General features: G+C 46.1%; 1 protein-coding gene across 1 annotated transcript; it reads right to left on the reverse strand.

The window, feature by feature from the left end:
- Nucleotides 1-13,493: 13,493 nt before the first annotated feature.
- LOC125515534 (flavonoid O-methyltransferase-like protein Os11g0303600) lies at nucleotides 13,494-15,130 on the reverse strand. The gene is made up of 2 exons (XM_048681032.1): nucleotides 14,269-15,130; nucleotides 13,494-14,086 (listed from the first exon to the last, which is right to left on the reverse strand). Exons 1-2 carry the CDS (start codon nucleotides 15,073-15,075, stop codon nucleotides 13,787-13,789), a joined length of 1,107 nt encoding a protein of 368 aa, XP_048536989.1. The 5' UTR covers nucleotides 15,076-15,130; the 3' UTR covers nucleotides 13,494-13,786.
- Between the last annotated feature and the right edge of the window lie 383 nt (nucleotides 15,131-15,513).

The following is a 15,513-nucleotide window of genomic DNA, read 5'->3' on the forward strand; positions in this document are numbered from 1 at the left end:
TGACGGAGGAGGGCATCCATCGGCCTTGAAGGTCGGAACCGGACATTGTCGAAGATCCGAAGCGCTTGGAATCTGGAGCCTAGGGTGTTGGAACTCGAGGCGACGGGCGAACTCGTTTGAGATTGGAAAAAGGAGTAAGGCCTTGGTCTCTTTATAAGAGGTTGAATACCAGGAGCCCTCCCCGTAACCGTTTGGGGCTCGCCTTTAATCAAGAAAACATGCTAACGGGCACGATTGGGTTACCCACGTCCGTATTGATGAGAATCCCGTAAAAGGGGGGCACACGATCTCTGCTTTGACAAGACGTGCCAAGGAAACCGCCTCGCAAAACACGCTGAGGTGGAAAAGTGAAAACGATCCGAGTGAAGGACTTGGCTGTAGTGTGATGGCGCACTGCGGAATACGTCAGCAGATTTGATTTGTGTTAATATTATTCTCTCTATGGCAATATGTGGAAGCTTATTTTGCAGAGTCGGACACTACTCTTGGTGTTTACAATCTTCTATGAAGAACTTGGAGGAGGAACCCGCCTTGCAATGCCGAAGACAATTTGCGCGCCAGACTCGTCGTCATTGAAGCCTGGTCCAGGGGCTACTGAGGGAGTCCTGGATTAGGGGGTGTTCGGGTAGCCGGACTATACCTTCAGTCGGACTCCAGGACTATGAAGATACAAGATTGAATACTTCGTCCCGTGTCCGGATGGGACTTTCCTTGGCGTGGAAGGCAAGCTTGGCGATGCGGATATTCAAGATCTCCTACCATTGTAACCGACTTTGTGTAACCCTAACCCTATCCGGTGTCTATATAAACCGGAGGGTTGTAGTCCGTAGGTAATCAACTCCATACACAACAATCATACCATAGGCTAGCTTCTAGGGTTTAGCCTCCTTGATCTCGTGGTAGATCTACTCTTGTACTACCCATATCATCAATATTAATCAAGCAGGAGTAGGGTATTACCTCCATCGAGAGGGCCCGAACCTGGGTAAAAAACATCGTGTCCCTTGTCTCCTGTTACCATCCGGCCTAGACGCACAGTTCGGGACCCCCTACTCGAGATCCGCCGGTTTTGACACCGACACCCCTCCTATATAAACAACACTTACGAAAATTTCAGTTTCTCATCTGCTTCTTCTCCTCTACACCGTCGCCCGCCGCCCCCGTCTCCATATCCCTCATCGCCGCCCCCGTCGCCGCCCCGTCCCCGTCGTCGCCGCCCCGTCGTCCCCGTCCCCGTCGTCACCGCCGCCCCGTCCCACGTCGTCCCCGTCCCCTTCGTCGCCGCCCCGGCCCGTACGTCCCCGTCCCCGTCGTCGCCGCCCCGTCCCTGTCCCCGTCGTCGCCGCGCCCGTCGCCGTCCCCGTCGCCGCCCCCCGTCGCGTCTCGCCTCGCCGGTGAGCGCACACACACATACATTTTTTAGTTTTTTAGTTATAGAAATAGTTATAAAAATGTTAGAAATTTTTCATTTTTAGTTATAGAAATAGTTAGTTATATAGCATTGTTAGAAACGTTATAAAAATGTTAGAAATTTTTCTGTTTTTTAGTTATAGAAATAGTTATAAAAAAGTTAGAATTGTTAGAAATTTTTCTGTTTTTTAGTTATAGAAATAGTTATAAAAAAGTTAGAAATTTTTCTTTTTTTAGTCCTAGAAATATGAGAAATGTTATACAAATGTTAGTTATATATATAGAAATGTTATATTTTTTTTCTGTTTTTTAGTTATTGAAATATTAGAAATGTTATAGAAATGTTAGTTATATAGCATTGTTAGAAATGTTAGTTATATAGAAATGTTAGAAATTTTAGTTATCAAAATCCAATCATTAAAAAAATGTTACTTTTTGCGGGCATATAGCTAGTATTTGTTCTCGACGATGCCCGGCCCGCATCCTCGCCGTCGACCCGTCCGCGACGACGTCCGGCTGACCCATGTCTGGGACTGGGCTCCGCCGGGCTGGCACTGGGAGGTGCTGCCTGGAGGGGCGCGCTGCTTGATGAGGAACCCGGCCTCGGGTCCCGTCGTCGACCCTGATCTCGTTTGGTGGCGTTCGCGTGGGCCAGTTTCGGTGCGGAGGGAGCCGGCCCCGCCGGAGGTGGGCCATGGTTGCGTTAGAGGGCGGCAGGTTCTCCAATACCTGGCAGTTTCTTCAGGGATCTCACTTCAGCTATGATCCTGTGAGGGTTCCATCTCTTTGGGTGTCCACCGCCCGCGCCGCAGGAACCGCGAGTGTCCTAGATTCTTCTGTTGAATTCGATCTTTATTAGCTACCTAGCCAGTGATGTATTTGATATTATATATTATTCGAGACGATGTATTCGAGATTATATATTATTCGAGACGATGTATTCGAGATTATATCTATTATTCGAGACGATGTATTCGAGATTATATCTATTATTCAAGACGATGTATTCGAGATTTTATCTATTATTCGAGATGATGTAATTTGAATACTAAATTGTCTTATATTTCTTTTGGATTAGTTAAATAAAAGCTATGGCGGACAATACTAGCAGAGAGGGAGAATAGACCCTGTTCGATATGATACGCCATCCTCGCGGGCCAGATGATGATCAGAATGAAGAAGATTATGACGGCTCCGAATTTCTAAACAACACCGGAGAGGGTGATATGATATTAGATCGCGACGACCGAATTGATGAAGTCATGAACTACGATTATGATGATGACGAAGAAAATGTTGATCTTGAAATAACAAAGACCGGCGAGGTATATATATTTATATAAGCAGGCATCTGGTGATCATCACATGTTTTAAATGAGTTGAAGATATATTAAAGAATCGATCTTTCTTCTTTCAGTCATCCGGATCGAGCAAATCTTCAGGCAACAGGACGAAACGAGGCCCGAACAAAAAGTTGAAGGAGGGCGTAAAGTACAATATCGAGGCAATCAGACCTAATGGCGAACCATTAGCGCCTAAGAAGATTGCGGACAAGTTCGTTCGTCAGTGCAGAGTTCTTGTGAAGGACCTACTCCCGATCTCCCTTCAAGAATGGAGAGAGCCAGCAAAGCCACGTCCAGATCTTACTTTTGTCGACGACAGACAAAAAGGTCTGCTTTGGGATACTCTCATGGAACATTTCACCCTACCAGATCATTTCACAGAAGCAGATGTGCAGAAAGTCAAGGAAGCTACTCTTAGGAAGATGGCGGTTGCATTCAAGAACCACAAGAATCATGAATGAGACAAGTATGTGAAGGGAGGAAGGAAGACTCCAGTATTCGAGGGAACACTAGAGAAGCAAAGTGCTCATTGGGACGATTTCGTGAAATTCAAGGATTCAGAATTAGCTAAGGAACGGTCGAGAATAAACAAGAAGAATGCCGAAAAAAAGGATAAGTTCCATAAGCTGGGGCCAGGTGGCTACGCGGTGGCAATGCCTAAGTGGGATAAGTTTGAGAAAGAGATGGAGGATGCAGGTGTCACTCCGGTTACTAGGAGCTGGCCCCCCAGGTGTAGGACTTGGTTCTATGCGCATGGGGGGAGTTGGACCCGAAGACAGGCAAAGTTTCGACGAAGGCATGTCTGGACGGAGCCGACGATGCGATACTTGTTGCAATAGAAGAGGCTCGATCGGGGGTGTTCCAGCCCAACAGAGAGAACGACGAGCTTACGCGTGCCCTGGGAAATCCTGAACACCTGGGAAGAACATGAGACAAGGGCGCTATTCCGTGGTATGAGGGGTTTTCGGACTGGAACGCCGACTACAAAACCCGTGCGAGAAGGAAGATTGCGGAGGAGAAGCAGAGGAGGATGGAGGAGGAGCAGAGGAAGCTGGACTATGAACGCCTTCAAGGCCTAGAATCAGCGCACGCGGACTTGACAGTCAAATTCCAGCGGCAGCAGGAGTAGATCGACTCACTTAGCCAGCAAAGGGGGTCTCAACAGCTGCAGCAGCTAGCGGATGATCCAGCATTGGATAACACCGCCCCATCCATGCCGAGAAGCAGCGCGGGTTCCGCCCCGGGTGACGCAATGCTGGATAGATACCCCGTGGATGACATCATGGAGAACACTAACTGCGAGCTACACTTCAAAATGAAGAACATATCCATGAAGGTGGCGGACGCCGTTGCTTTTATAAATCCCCCCGAGGCAACCATCCATTGCAACCCGATTCCAGCGGGCTATGCTCGTGTCTTGGTTGATGAGGTGGTGGACCCATATTCGGGTCTACAGCTTAACATTCCTGGAGGTGACGACAAGCACACATTGGGAGAGGCCATACATTGTGTCATCTTATGGAGAAAGGATTGCATCGTCTTTCGAAGGCCACCGACACCGCGTCACCCGACTCCTCGTCGAAGTCCGCCACCGAGTCAGTAGACTCCCGCTCCTGCAAGTCCACCAACGCGTCAGGCCACTCCTCCTCCTCCAAGTCCGACACATCGTCAGACGTCCACTCCTCCTCCAAGTCCGGCACAACTTCAGGCCACTCCTCCTCCAAGTCCGGCACAGCTTCAGGCCACTCCTCCTCGTCCAACTTAGCCCCGTCAGCCGTCTTCGCCGCCTCAGCAATCGCAGAAGAGACACCCCGCAGCTATGGTGCGTAGCGGTACGAGTCGAGGTAGTACAAGAAGTACAGGCGGAGGCAAGCGATATAAATATGGTCCAAGCCTCACTAGTCCTCTTCCTCAGAGGGCTTACGACAGGACCGAGGAGCAAACCAATGCCATAGTGCGGGCAGAAGTGGACGCCCATTTTGGACCGAAACCGCCACCGCCGCCAAGGGAGAAAGTGCCTGCGGAAAAGATTGACCACTTCATTCGTATGGCTCAACCACCAGCTCCCAAGCCTGTTGACACAGACTATGAGCGCCACATCAGGAAGTTAAATCGAGCACGTCTACAGAAGGAGGCGAGCTCGAGCTCGAGCAAACAACAAGCAGCTGTCAAAAAATGCGGGAAAACCGTTCCCCAGCTGGGAGAACAGGCGGCGCAATCGATCCCCTCGCTTGTTGTGCCAACAACACGTGACAGTACGCGCGCCCAATATTATTGTGGGCAAACATTTTACGTTCCCGAGGTGGGCAATGTGGTAATAACCGAGGTGCATATAATGCAGACTGAAATTCTCAACATCACTGTTGGACAACTCCTCGAGATCGAGCCCATGCCTGTGCTTACAGAGGAGGAAATAAAACGGAAATATGTCCGGGGCGAACCTTTGGTCAAGCCAGACGAGGTCAAGAAGCTCCCAACGAGAATGTATGAATTGCATCAATGGTACATGGACATTACCAAGATTTCCAATCGAGAGTCCCTCATGGTGAATGTCAAGAAGGATCATTACTACCATGAGAAAGCTGTGGCCGTTGAGTATAATGAACTGTTTCAGTTATACAATCAAGACGCACTCGACAAATCTATCGTCAGTTGCTATTGTCTGTAAGTGATTTCTTTCTGTAATTTAAGTCTAAAGCTAGCTGTAGTGATCCTTTTGATCAATCATTACCTATAATTATCCTCACTATATTCTTTTCTGTGGTATTGTGCAAGATGAAGATGTATGAAATGAAAAAAGGTGGACGCTATGGCATTGGGTTCATTGACCCAAACACCGTTAATGAATACACATGGAGAATAGATGCATATCATGAAAAGCATGTAGAGGACAGCATGCTAGAGTTCTTGAAGCGCCTCAAATACAATGAAGATATACTACCTCCTTACAACTTTCAGCGAGTCACACTGTCTTGTACTACAAATTCTCTGTTTTTGCCTACTAGCTAGCTACATGTTTTTGCTTACATATGCCCGCTTAATTAAGACATGCAAACGTGTGTGCATGCAGATTTCACTGGATCTTGTGTATCATTAAAGTTGACGCCGGAACAGTTGAAATACTGGACTCACTACTCAAAGCAAATACTGACTATAACATCTTGTTTGGGATAGTCAACAGGTAATTTCAATCATTATTAAGTATATATCTCAGCCTATTTAGTTCGTCATTTCATGATATAAACTATTTAATAACCCATTTATTCATTTTCTTTGTCGGCGGGCAGGGCTTGGGCAAGGTTCATCAGCGTCACTCCAGGCGAATGGAAACAAAAGCTGAAATGGTTTCGACCCAAGGTAAGTAATTAAGTAGTACTAGCTAGCTAGCTAGCTAGCTGCCATCTCTTTAATTATCATGCTTGATTAATTATTATCTGATCAAATTCCATTCTCGTAAAGGCCCTGAAGTAGGCGCAAGGGACTAATCTGTGTGCATTCTGCGTTTGCAAGAACATTCGCATGATGGCGTCCGAAAGGAGCAGATCTCAAAGACAGGAATGAGTACGTTTGTCAGAACACTATTCACAATTTTTACACCATTATCGATATCTAGTCACACAACTAATACACATGCATATTGATCTCCTTCTTAACAGTTCAAAGAGGTGCGGGACAAGCTCCTAGAAACGGAGCGCGTACAAGCACTTCAAGAGGAAATAGCGGGATTTTTGCTCGACCAGGTCATAGATCCGAAGGGAGAATACCATTACCCGCTACCGCCCCCATGAACCACTTCCAATTGTCATCGTGCTCCGAAGGCACCAATTAGGCTAATGCCACTGGCTCCGAAGGCAACATGTAGGAGAAATTGTATATAGCTATACATGTGTGTATGTGTGAATTAATATGGTGGTTTGTGAGACATTTGATGATATATATATGATTGGTTCTACTAGAAATTCTATATATATATATATATAGAGAGAGAGAGAGAGTAGCACTATTCTGATCATGGGATCAGAATAACTATTTGGATCACAGCCTGCCGTATAAGGGCCCGACTGCTCCCTCCCGAACTTCCGGAACTCCCGAATCCATATAGCGGAAAAAAATCCCACCCACGATCTCTCGTCCACCACTTCTTCCCTCGATCCCCAACGCGCCCCGATCCTATCGCCCCCGCTGCCTACCACGCCTCCTACTGGCGCGCCAGCACCCCCGCCTCCTTCCCGAAGCGCCGTCATCCCCGCCTCCCGGCACGAGGCCGCCCCGAGACTCCTCCTGGGACGCCGTCGCCCCCGCCTTCCTCCTGGCGCGTCGCCGCCCCTGTCTTCTTCTAACTGCCACTATGGACCACCACCTTTGCCCCCGATCCACCTTGGTAGTGGATCCTGCATGCCATCGCCGACCATGGATCCTGGGCGCCACCGCCTGTCTTTGGATCCCGCCTGCCGCCGTCGGGGTCCCCGGCTGAAGACGAGCAAGCCGTGGATCCTGGGTGCCATCACGGGCCGTGGATCCCAGGGCGCCACCGCCTAGCTTTGATCCCGCCGGTCGCCGCCGAGGTTCTCGACTAAAGATTCCCTACGCCGCGGCACTCACGCCGTTCGCCACCGCCACCTCCTGCAGTTCATCGCCACCATCCAGCGTGCCCCTGGTCGCCCCCCGATTCTTCCCTGAGCAACGACAAGAACCACCTGACTCCCCTGGTTAGCCTCCATTGTGGGATCACTTCGCGTCGGTTCGTGAGGCTACAACCCCTGCCCTCCAATTTCATCACTTTTTTGTGTTTATCCTCTGAAAAAATTGGCCATCGTTGCAGGCCAGCTTCACTAGATTATTCAGTTCAGCTGTAAACAAATGAGCATTATACTTTGTTGTCCAGTTTGCTCACTTTTTGGAATGAAAAAAAGGCTGAAGGTAGAAATTGTTCCAGAAGGTGAAAAACATGTCCAAGTATATTTTCTAGAACACCGACACTCTCTGGACATCATTGGTATATGCATGCCGATGTTATCAACCAACTTTGACATATATGCTACAATTATCCCTCGAGACGGAACTGTTATAGTTGACTTGTATCCATGCTGGTTGACTTGTATCATCCCAGCCGCCCTTGTCGGCGAATCAATTTTGTGGTTGCTGCTCTGCCGGCCCCTCCGCCATGACCTGCGCCATCCACCTCGCCCCCTTGCCGCTGCCTTGGAGACCACCATGACCTGCACCAAGAGTGACCTTCTCCCCTCGTGCATACTGACCTTCTCCCCTCGTGCATACTGAATTTCTCCCCTTCTTTGCCAGGAACGACACAACTCTGCCCCCACATCCGAAAAGTGACCTTCTCCCCTCGGGCATACTGACCTTCCTCTCGTAGCACACATAGGGAGTGGCACACAAAGCACCGATCTCTCTCTTGTGTATCTGGATGAGCAGCAAAAAACTTGGGTAGGATCCCTCATCCGACCAAAGTTCTTTCGTTTTGTTGCGTATTTGGAATTGATGTTCAGAAAGAACAGGCGATTTTTGCATAAAAAATCACAAAAAAGTTCAAATAAAAAAAAGTAGTTTAAAAAGGAAATAAAAAAGCGAAGTTCCATTGTTTATAGAAAAACATAGAAGTTCATTTTCAAATAATGAAGAGGTTCAAAATATTTGTTACAAAATTCATTCTGGTGGTATATTATTTGCCACAAGCGCCAACACACACAGTTAAAGAAAAACAACACACACATTTAAATATTTGTTATCTGTGTGTGTAACTTTGTACAAAAATAAACTTTAGAAAGTTCACAAAACCCTGACCGGGACTAAAGGACAAAAGACAAAAACAGTAGACAATTTTTTCCGTCTCCGAAACTAAACCAAGAAGTTCAAATTTAAGATACACAGCAGGTCAATGTTTATAAGAAAATAAAAAAAATTGTATCTAAAATAAAATCTAAAAAATGTTTCTCACTACGTTCATTTTATAGGTGTTGGAAAATGTACAGCAGAAGTTCAAGTTAAACTAAGAGGGTGATTCAACGTTTATATAAGAATCAAAATTTTCATAGAAAAAGATTAAGAAAAATAATCAGGAAGTCCAAATCAAAAAGATGCAGAAGTTCGATGATTATAGAAAACTCAGATTTCCCTCGTTATTAAAAAATGGAAACAAGAAGTTCAAAAATAAAATAACAAGAAGTTCAACTTTTAAAAATAGAGCGCTTCAAAATTTCATAGAAAAAAATTAAGAAATAAAACAAGGAAGTCCAAATTAAAAAGATGCAGAAGTTTGATGATTATAGAAAACTCAGATTTTCCTCGTTATTATGGAAACAAGAAGTTCAAAGATAAAATAACAAGAAGTTCAATTTTTATAATTAGAGCGCCTCAAAATTCATAAAAAGATTAATAAACAAAACAGGAAGTCCATATTAAAAAGATGGAGAAGTTCGATGATTACAGTAAACTCAGATTTTTCTTGTTATTAAAGAGTGAAAATAAGAAGTTAAAAAATAAAATAACAGGAAGTTCAAATTTTAAAAATAGAGCGCTTTGAAATTCATAAAAAAGATTAAGAAGTTCAGATAAATATTTATAAAAAACTCAGATATTTTCACGTAACCGAGAGAAGTTTGATTGATAATTGCCAGAAGTTCACGTACTACACGGTGTGCATTTTTATTAAAAAAAGAATGAAAATGCAAAGCCTAAAGTTTTGTTGCTAGAAGTTCAAGTGCTCGGCCCGAGAAAGTTAAAAAAATTGTGAGAGAAGTTGAACAAAAATACGTGACAGAAGTTCAAGGTGAAAACAACGAGAAGTTCAACTACTGCAGGGAATGCATTTCAGGTGAGAAGAAAATGTATAGAAAAATAAAAGCTTAAAAGGTTTGTTGAAAAAGTTCAAGTGCTCTGTCCGGGGAAGTTCAAAAATTCTTGCGAGAGAGGTTCACCTTGTATTTCCATGTTTGATTTTTTCCGCATAAAAATCGAATACAATTCTTTACTCAAAATATGAAAAGGTGAAGTTCAAATTGAAATAACAAAGAAGTTCGGAGTTTATTAAAACATAGGATTTACCTATTAAAAAAATAAAAAACACAAGCTATTTTTTGCACTTTTAAAAACAACTCATATACGAAAAAAATGGTTGCTAGAATTTCAAGTGCTCGGCGAGGAAAAGTTTAAAAAATTCTTGTGAGAGAGCTTCACCGTGTATTTAGATGTCAAAAATACAAAAAAATATATGTTGTTTTTTGTGTTTTAAAATAATTCTCTCAAACCAGAGAGAAGTTCAGAGTGATAACGATCGGAAGTTCACGTACTACATGGTGTGTATTTCATATAATAAAAATACAATAAAGTGAAACTGAGTGAAGTTCAAACAGACATGTCCCAGAAGTTCAACTACTTCACGCGGTGCAAAAAACAGCACGTCAAAAAACAGAGTGAAGTTCAAATAAACATGCCCTAGAAGTTCAACTACTTCACACAGTGCATTTTCGTTCGCGATGAACGCATAAATCATGATCTCGCCATTTTTTAATTTACCTCAAAATAACAGGAATATCATTTGTGTAAGTTCAAGTCCTCGGTCGGAGAAAGTTAAAAAAAATATTGTGAGAGACGTTTGTACAAAAGGAATATTATTTGTGTAACACTAACGAATGGATGATAAAATTACAAACAAAAATACGTCACAGAAGTTCCACGTGAAAACAGCAGGAAGTTCAACTACTACGCTGAATAAATTTTAGATGAAAAACTTTTAAAATCGTCGCGAGTATGAAAAGATGATCAACACGGAAAACTTCCATGCTTACAGCAGCTTTCCATCGGTATATCACCCGGTCAATTCCGGTGAATGAATGGAGAGTTACGAGCAGTGGATGGAGACCTACGAGCAAAAAAATCACGTGAAAAACAGAGTGAAGTTCAGGTACACGCGCCGAGAAGTTCAAATTCTTCACGCGGTGCATTTTCGAAGAATCTGTTTCGCGATAGAGGTAGAACACATGATCCCGTCGTTTTCGAAATTACTTGAAAACGGCTAGGAATCAGAGAAAACCATCAACATGAAAAAGTTTCGCATTTTTCGTAGCTTTTCAGCGGTATATTATTTGCCCCATTCCGACAAAGTTCGTAGAAATTACGGCAAAAATACGTTTTTCGCCATTTTCAAAACTGACTTAAAACCGTTAAGAATTGGGAGAAACAATATATACCAAAAAGTTTCGCATTTGTTCAAGCTTTCCAACGCCATATCCTTTGCTGCATTCGGACGCATGGTTAAAAAATTAACTCGAAAATACGGACTCGGTAGGACTTGGACCATTTTCTAAATTACTCTTAAACCATTCAAAATTAGAAAAAAACTTTCAAGATGAAAAAGTAGCGCATTTTCATAAGCTTTCCAACGTCGTATCATATGCCTCCATTGGATTAGCCGTTTAGAAATGACATCGAAAAAACGAACTCAGCTGTTCGGTTCACGAAATTTTACGTTTTTTCAAATTACTCTTTAACCATAGAGAATTAGAGAAAGCTTTAAACATGTGGAAGGAGCAGTTTTATAGCAGCTTTCCAACGCCATATTATATGCCTCATTCCGATAAACGGTTTAGAAATGCGATCGAAAATACGATTCACGTTTTTTGTGCGAGGAAAAAACGGTTTTCAAAACTGCTCTTAAACCGCTTATATTTTGCCAAAAACTTAAGTTGGATCATGATACTGGTGTCTATAGCTTTCCAACGATATATCGCAAGCCCCGTTTGGGCAATGTTGGCGGAAGTTCAACCTAGTTAACAGAGAAGTTCAACGTACTACTAGCGGGGCAGGTCAGGTTATGATCAGAATATTATTATGATCCCGTGATCAGAATAGTGTTTATGTGTGTGTGTCTATATATATATATATATATATATATATATATATATAACGTGTACAATGTGTAGTATCGTAAAATACCAGCAAACGAAAAAGAATTAAATGAAAAACACAAAATTAAATGAAAAAAAAATCATAAAACCAAAAACCACCCAAACCTTGTAGTACCGGTTGGTGTTACCAACCGGTACTAAAGGGCTCCCGGCCCCCAGAGCTGGCTCGTGCCACATGGTTGCCCTTTAGCACCGGTTCGTGCTGAACCGATACTAAAGGAGGGGGGGAGGGGGGTCTTTAGTGCCCACACTTTAGTGCCGGTTATGGAACCGGCACTAAAGGGCCTTACGAACCGGTGCTATTGCCCGGTTCTGCACTAGTGATGGCGCGTACGTGCTCGCAGCTGGCCTGGTCGCTCACCGCGCGCCGCAGCTAGCTCTGGCAGCTCGACGTTGATTCCGTCCGGCTCCAGCGGAACAAGTAGCTAGCTAGCTAGGCCTTCTTTGCCTTGGTCCTCATTGTCGCACGCATCCTCCATTCCCTGCCACCGCTCGCCGTGGTCTTGGGCTGGGACGTACGGCGCGCACGTAACGTATGTAGGAGTAGGCGTTGGACGGTGGCATGGCATATATATGGCGCCGTGCATGCTCGTCGGCAGGGCAGGGACGATGGCCACTCTTGGACCTCACGATCAGTTGCGGTGTGGTCCAAAGAGATAACCCTGATCAGCTGCATGCTTCCTCAGCGCCGCCCGGTGTCCCGGCACACAGCAGCAGACTAGAGACGATCGAGAGAGCAAAACCCGGCCGTCCGGCGAGCTCGTCGTTCATGCCTGGGGCGGGTCGTCGATCGGGAGAAGAAGATCCGGGAACGACTTGGAGAAAAGACGAAAGATGTGGCCTTTCAAAGGTTTTGTCGATCAGATGAAGACGAAGATGGAGGCGAAGATGAGGCGAGAGCCGAGAGGAGCTCGTCGGTGGATGGCAGGCATGCAGAGCCTCGTCGACGACGTTGGAGCGCCATGCAGCTCTGAACGTTTGGCACGACACGACACTCAAAGGCGCCGCCCAAAGAGGTCACCTTTATCTGTCGTAGCCTGGCGTACGTGGCCACTCACCGCATGCAGCTCCGGCCTTGTCCTTGGTGCTGCGCGCGCATGATAGCAACGGACTCCCAAGCATGCCATTCATGTCGCACCCATGGCTTATCGCGCCGCATATATACAGCTCCGGCAGCTCCACATGGATCCATCGATCCACACCAACAACTAGCCAGCAGGCCTTTCTTCCTCCGTCCGTCGCAGGCAGTCTCCATTATACAAATTGCCACCGCTAGCTGCACGGGCTCGCAGGCGTCTTTGATGGTGCCGTATATCTATTTGAAGAACAAGCTTTTTCGGACGGAGGAAGTACATGCATGTTCTTGGACCTCACCTACGGCTTGGTTGTAGTCTTGGTGGCAGAGTTGGAGAAGAAGGCAGGGATTCTCTCTTGGATCTTGACGGGTTGGAAAAGAGAAAAAAGTTGGGGACTATTGAATACCATATTGTGTTGTCAGGGTATCTGATATAATTGAAATCTCCATCCACGAACCATTCATGATCATTTGGCATATGCACATTTTGGAATCAATCAATGTAAGTAGTTAATTTTTTAGCGTGATAGGGTCCATATGTATTGGTTAGAATCCAAGACTCACCTAAGTCTGCTAAGGTGAACCTGATGGATATAGAAAATTCATTCTGAAATAAAGGTTCTTCAGAAAGCACAGCTTCATTCAAAGCCACAAAGCGACCACTAGAGGCCTCTAGAGAGGGCAAGAAATCAAATTTGCTAAATATTTTTGGACCATATAGTCAATAAGACAAGGTTTCAATAACAAGTACAAGGTGTGATCTTATCTTATGGTATATGATATTGTACACGGTACACATATGGAAATCACTGTAGCTGCATATGAAAAGCACTCTAAATGCATACTATTTTTTCCAAAAGAAAGTTCCGTAGGTATCATCATAAGGTAACAAGACATAACCGCCTTGCTATTCTATGATCTACCCAGGACTTCTCTTTGGAAAATGACAAGGCGCTCCTTTATTTATGCATCCTTAGAGCGAGCACACAACAATCCACAACATATGTAAGCATCTTTACTTTGGGAGCACAACCTTACGGGTAGACCTCAATGACAGCTCGAGCTCCCAGCTTCTTGACAATCTTATAGCCACTGAACCCCGCCTTGGTGAAGATCTCGCTCCAGTCCTTCTCTTCCCGCTGTCGGCCTCTCGTCATCACGAGCATGAGCATATCCATGAGGTGCTGGGTTTCCAGCATTGGCCCTGTAGAAACCGATCCAAGCACAATGTCTATGACGATGACTTTCCCTCCCGCGTCTCGGGGAGGAACGGCCTTCTTGCATTGTGCAAGGATCTTGATGCAATCCTCGTCGCTCCAGAAGTGCAGAACAAGCTGCATTACCATGCATGGATAAACTTGTAGTTTAAGGTTAATCAAGCCTAACTAGGATGAAAAAATATATAAAGGGATTCTTAAATTAAGCTGTTATTATTTCCGAATTGAAAACTAATTAATCATTGCTTTATCATTTCACTTGGCATAAAAATTACGGAATGTGCAACATTCATATATACCTTGAGCAACACAGCTTGAGCAGGTGGGACGACGTGGAACAGGTCACCGGAAACATACTTAACCGCTCCTTCTTCTTGAGCGGGAAGAAGAACTTTGTCCATGACCTTTGGAAGGTCCAGCACAGTGCACTTGATGTGCGGGTAGGCCTCGACGATGGACCTGGCCGTAGTCCCATCACCACCGCCGCAGTCAGTGAGAGTCTCAAGCCCCTCGAAGAGCTCACCGCACTGCCGGAGCACGGGGCCGATCCCCATGTGGTCGTGGGCAGCCACCGCGTCGTGGATCAGCTGATCCATCTCCGGGTCGAGGAGCGCCATGCTCTCCTCGAAGATGGCCGCGCCATGCACGTCCTCGAACGGCGAGGGCACGGGTCCATCGAAGTCCTTCCTGAACCAGTCGGCCAGCCCCATGGCGGCCTCGACGTAGTAGCGCGAGGCAGCGGCGCGCACGATGGCCGTCTGGCTGGCGTCGCCGTCGATGCGGACGCCGTCCACGAGGAGGTACGAGAGCGGGTTGAGGCGGTACGTTCCGGCGTCGGTGGAGGTGAAGACGCCCGCGGTGGCGAGCTGGCGCAGCAGGCGGGCGAGGAACGGCAGCTTGGACGCGGGAAGGGACAGGGCGGCGACGAGCTCGGACGGGGACGCGGCGCCGCCGAGGCGGTGGATGGCGGTGGGGACGCCGAGGTCGACGGCGCAGCGGAGCGACATCGGGGTGAGGTAGCAGAGGCTGTGGCGCCACAGGTCGGACTGCGCCTGGAGCAGCTCGTCGTCGGTGGGGACGAACACCTTCTCGGCCTGACCTGCCATTGCCGACTACCTCTGAATGATATACGTGTTGTGTACTTCGATCTGCTTTGGGAGATAAGGAGTGGAGGACTGATATTATATAGCAATGCGTTAGCTGTCATTTCTCGTGGAACGCGAGGGTGACGACCATGGCACTATCGCTGTCGACGGGGTAGCGTTAGATCGTAGAACACGAAAGAGAAATGAATGACCATGGTGGTTATGGCCCATGGGCCATGGCGCGCATCATGCATGATCCAAGGGGAAGGGCCTTTGGCCGGTGGTTTAGCTAGGGTTTCGAAAATCAGAAAGGGCGGAGTGACTAGCACGTAGGCCCCTGGAAGATGACAGCACAAGCACTGGCATTATATTGGTTGAGCCGACACGCTCGTGGTGCAGGTGCTGAGTTTTTTAAATCATGTAGGTACGGATCTGGAGAGATTATCTTCATTTTTTTTT

This window comes from Triticum urartu, chromosome 6 (genome assembly GCF_003073215.2).
Source record: "Triticum urartu cultivar G1812 chromosome 6, Tu2.1, whole genome shotgun sequence".
NCBI lineage: Eukaryota > Viridiplantae > Streptophyta > Magnoliopsida > Poales > Poaceae > Triticum > Triticum urartu.

Coding starts and splice junctions, on each gene's coding strand:
- LOC125515534 (XM_048681032.1), bottom strand. CDS start 15,075: ATGGCAGGTCAGGCCGAGAAGGTGTTCGTCCCCACCGACGACGAGCTG. Junction 14,087..14,268: donor CTCAAGCTGTGTTGCTCAAG/GTATATATGAAT, acceptor ATGGTAATGCAG/CTTGTTCTGCACTTCTGGAG.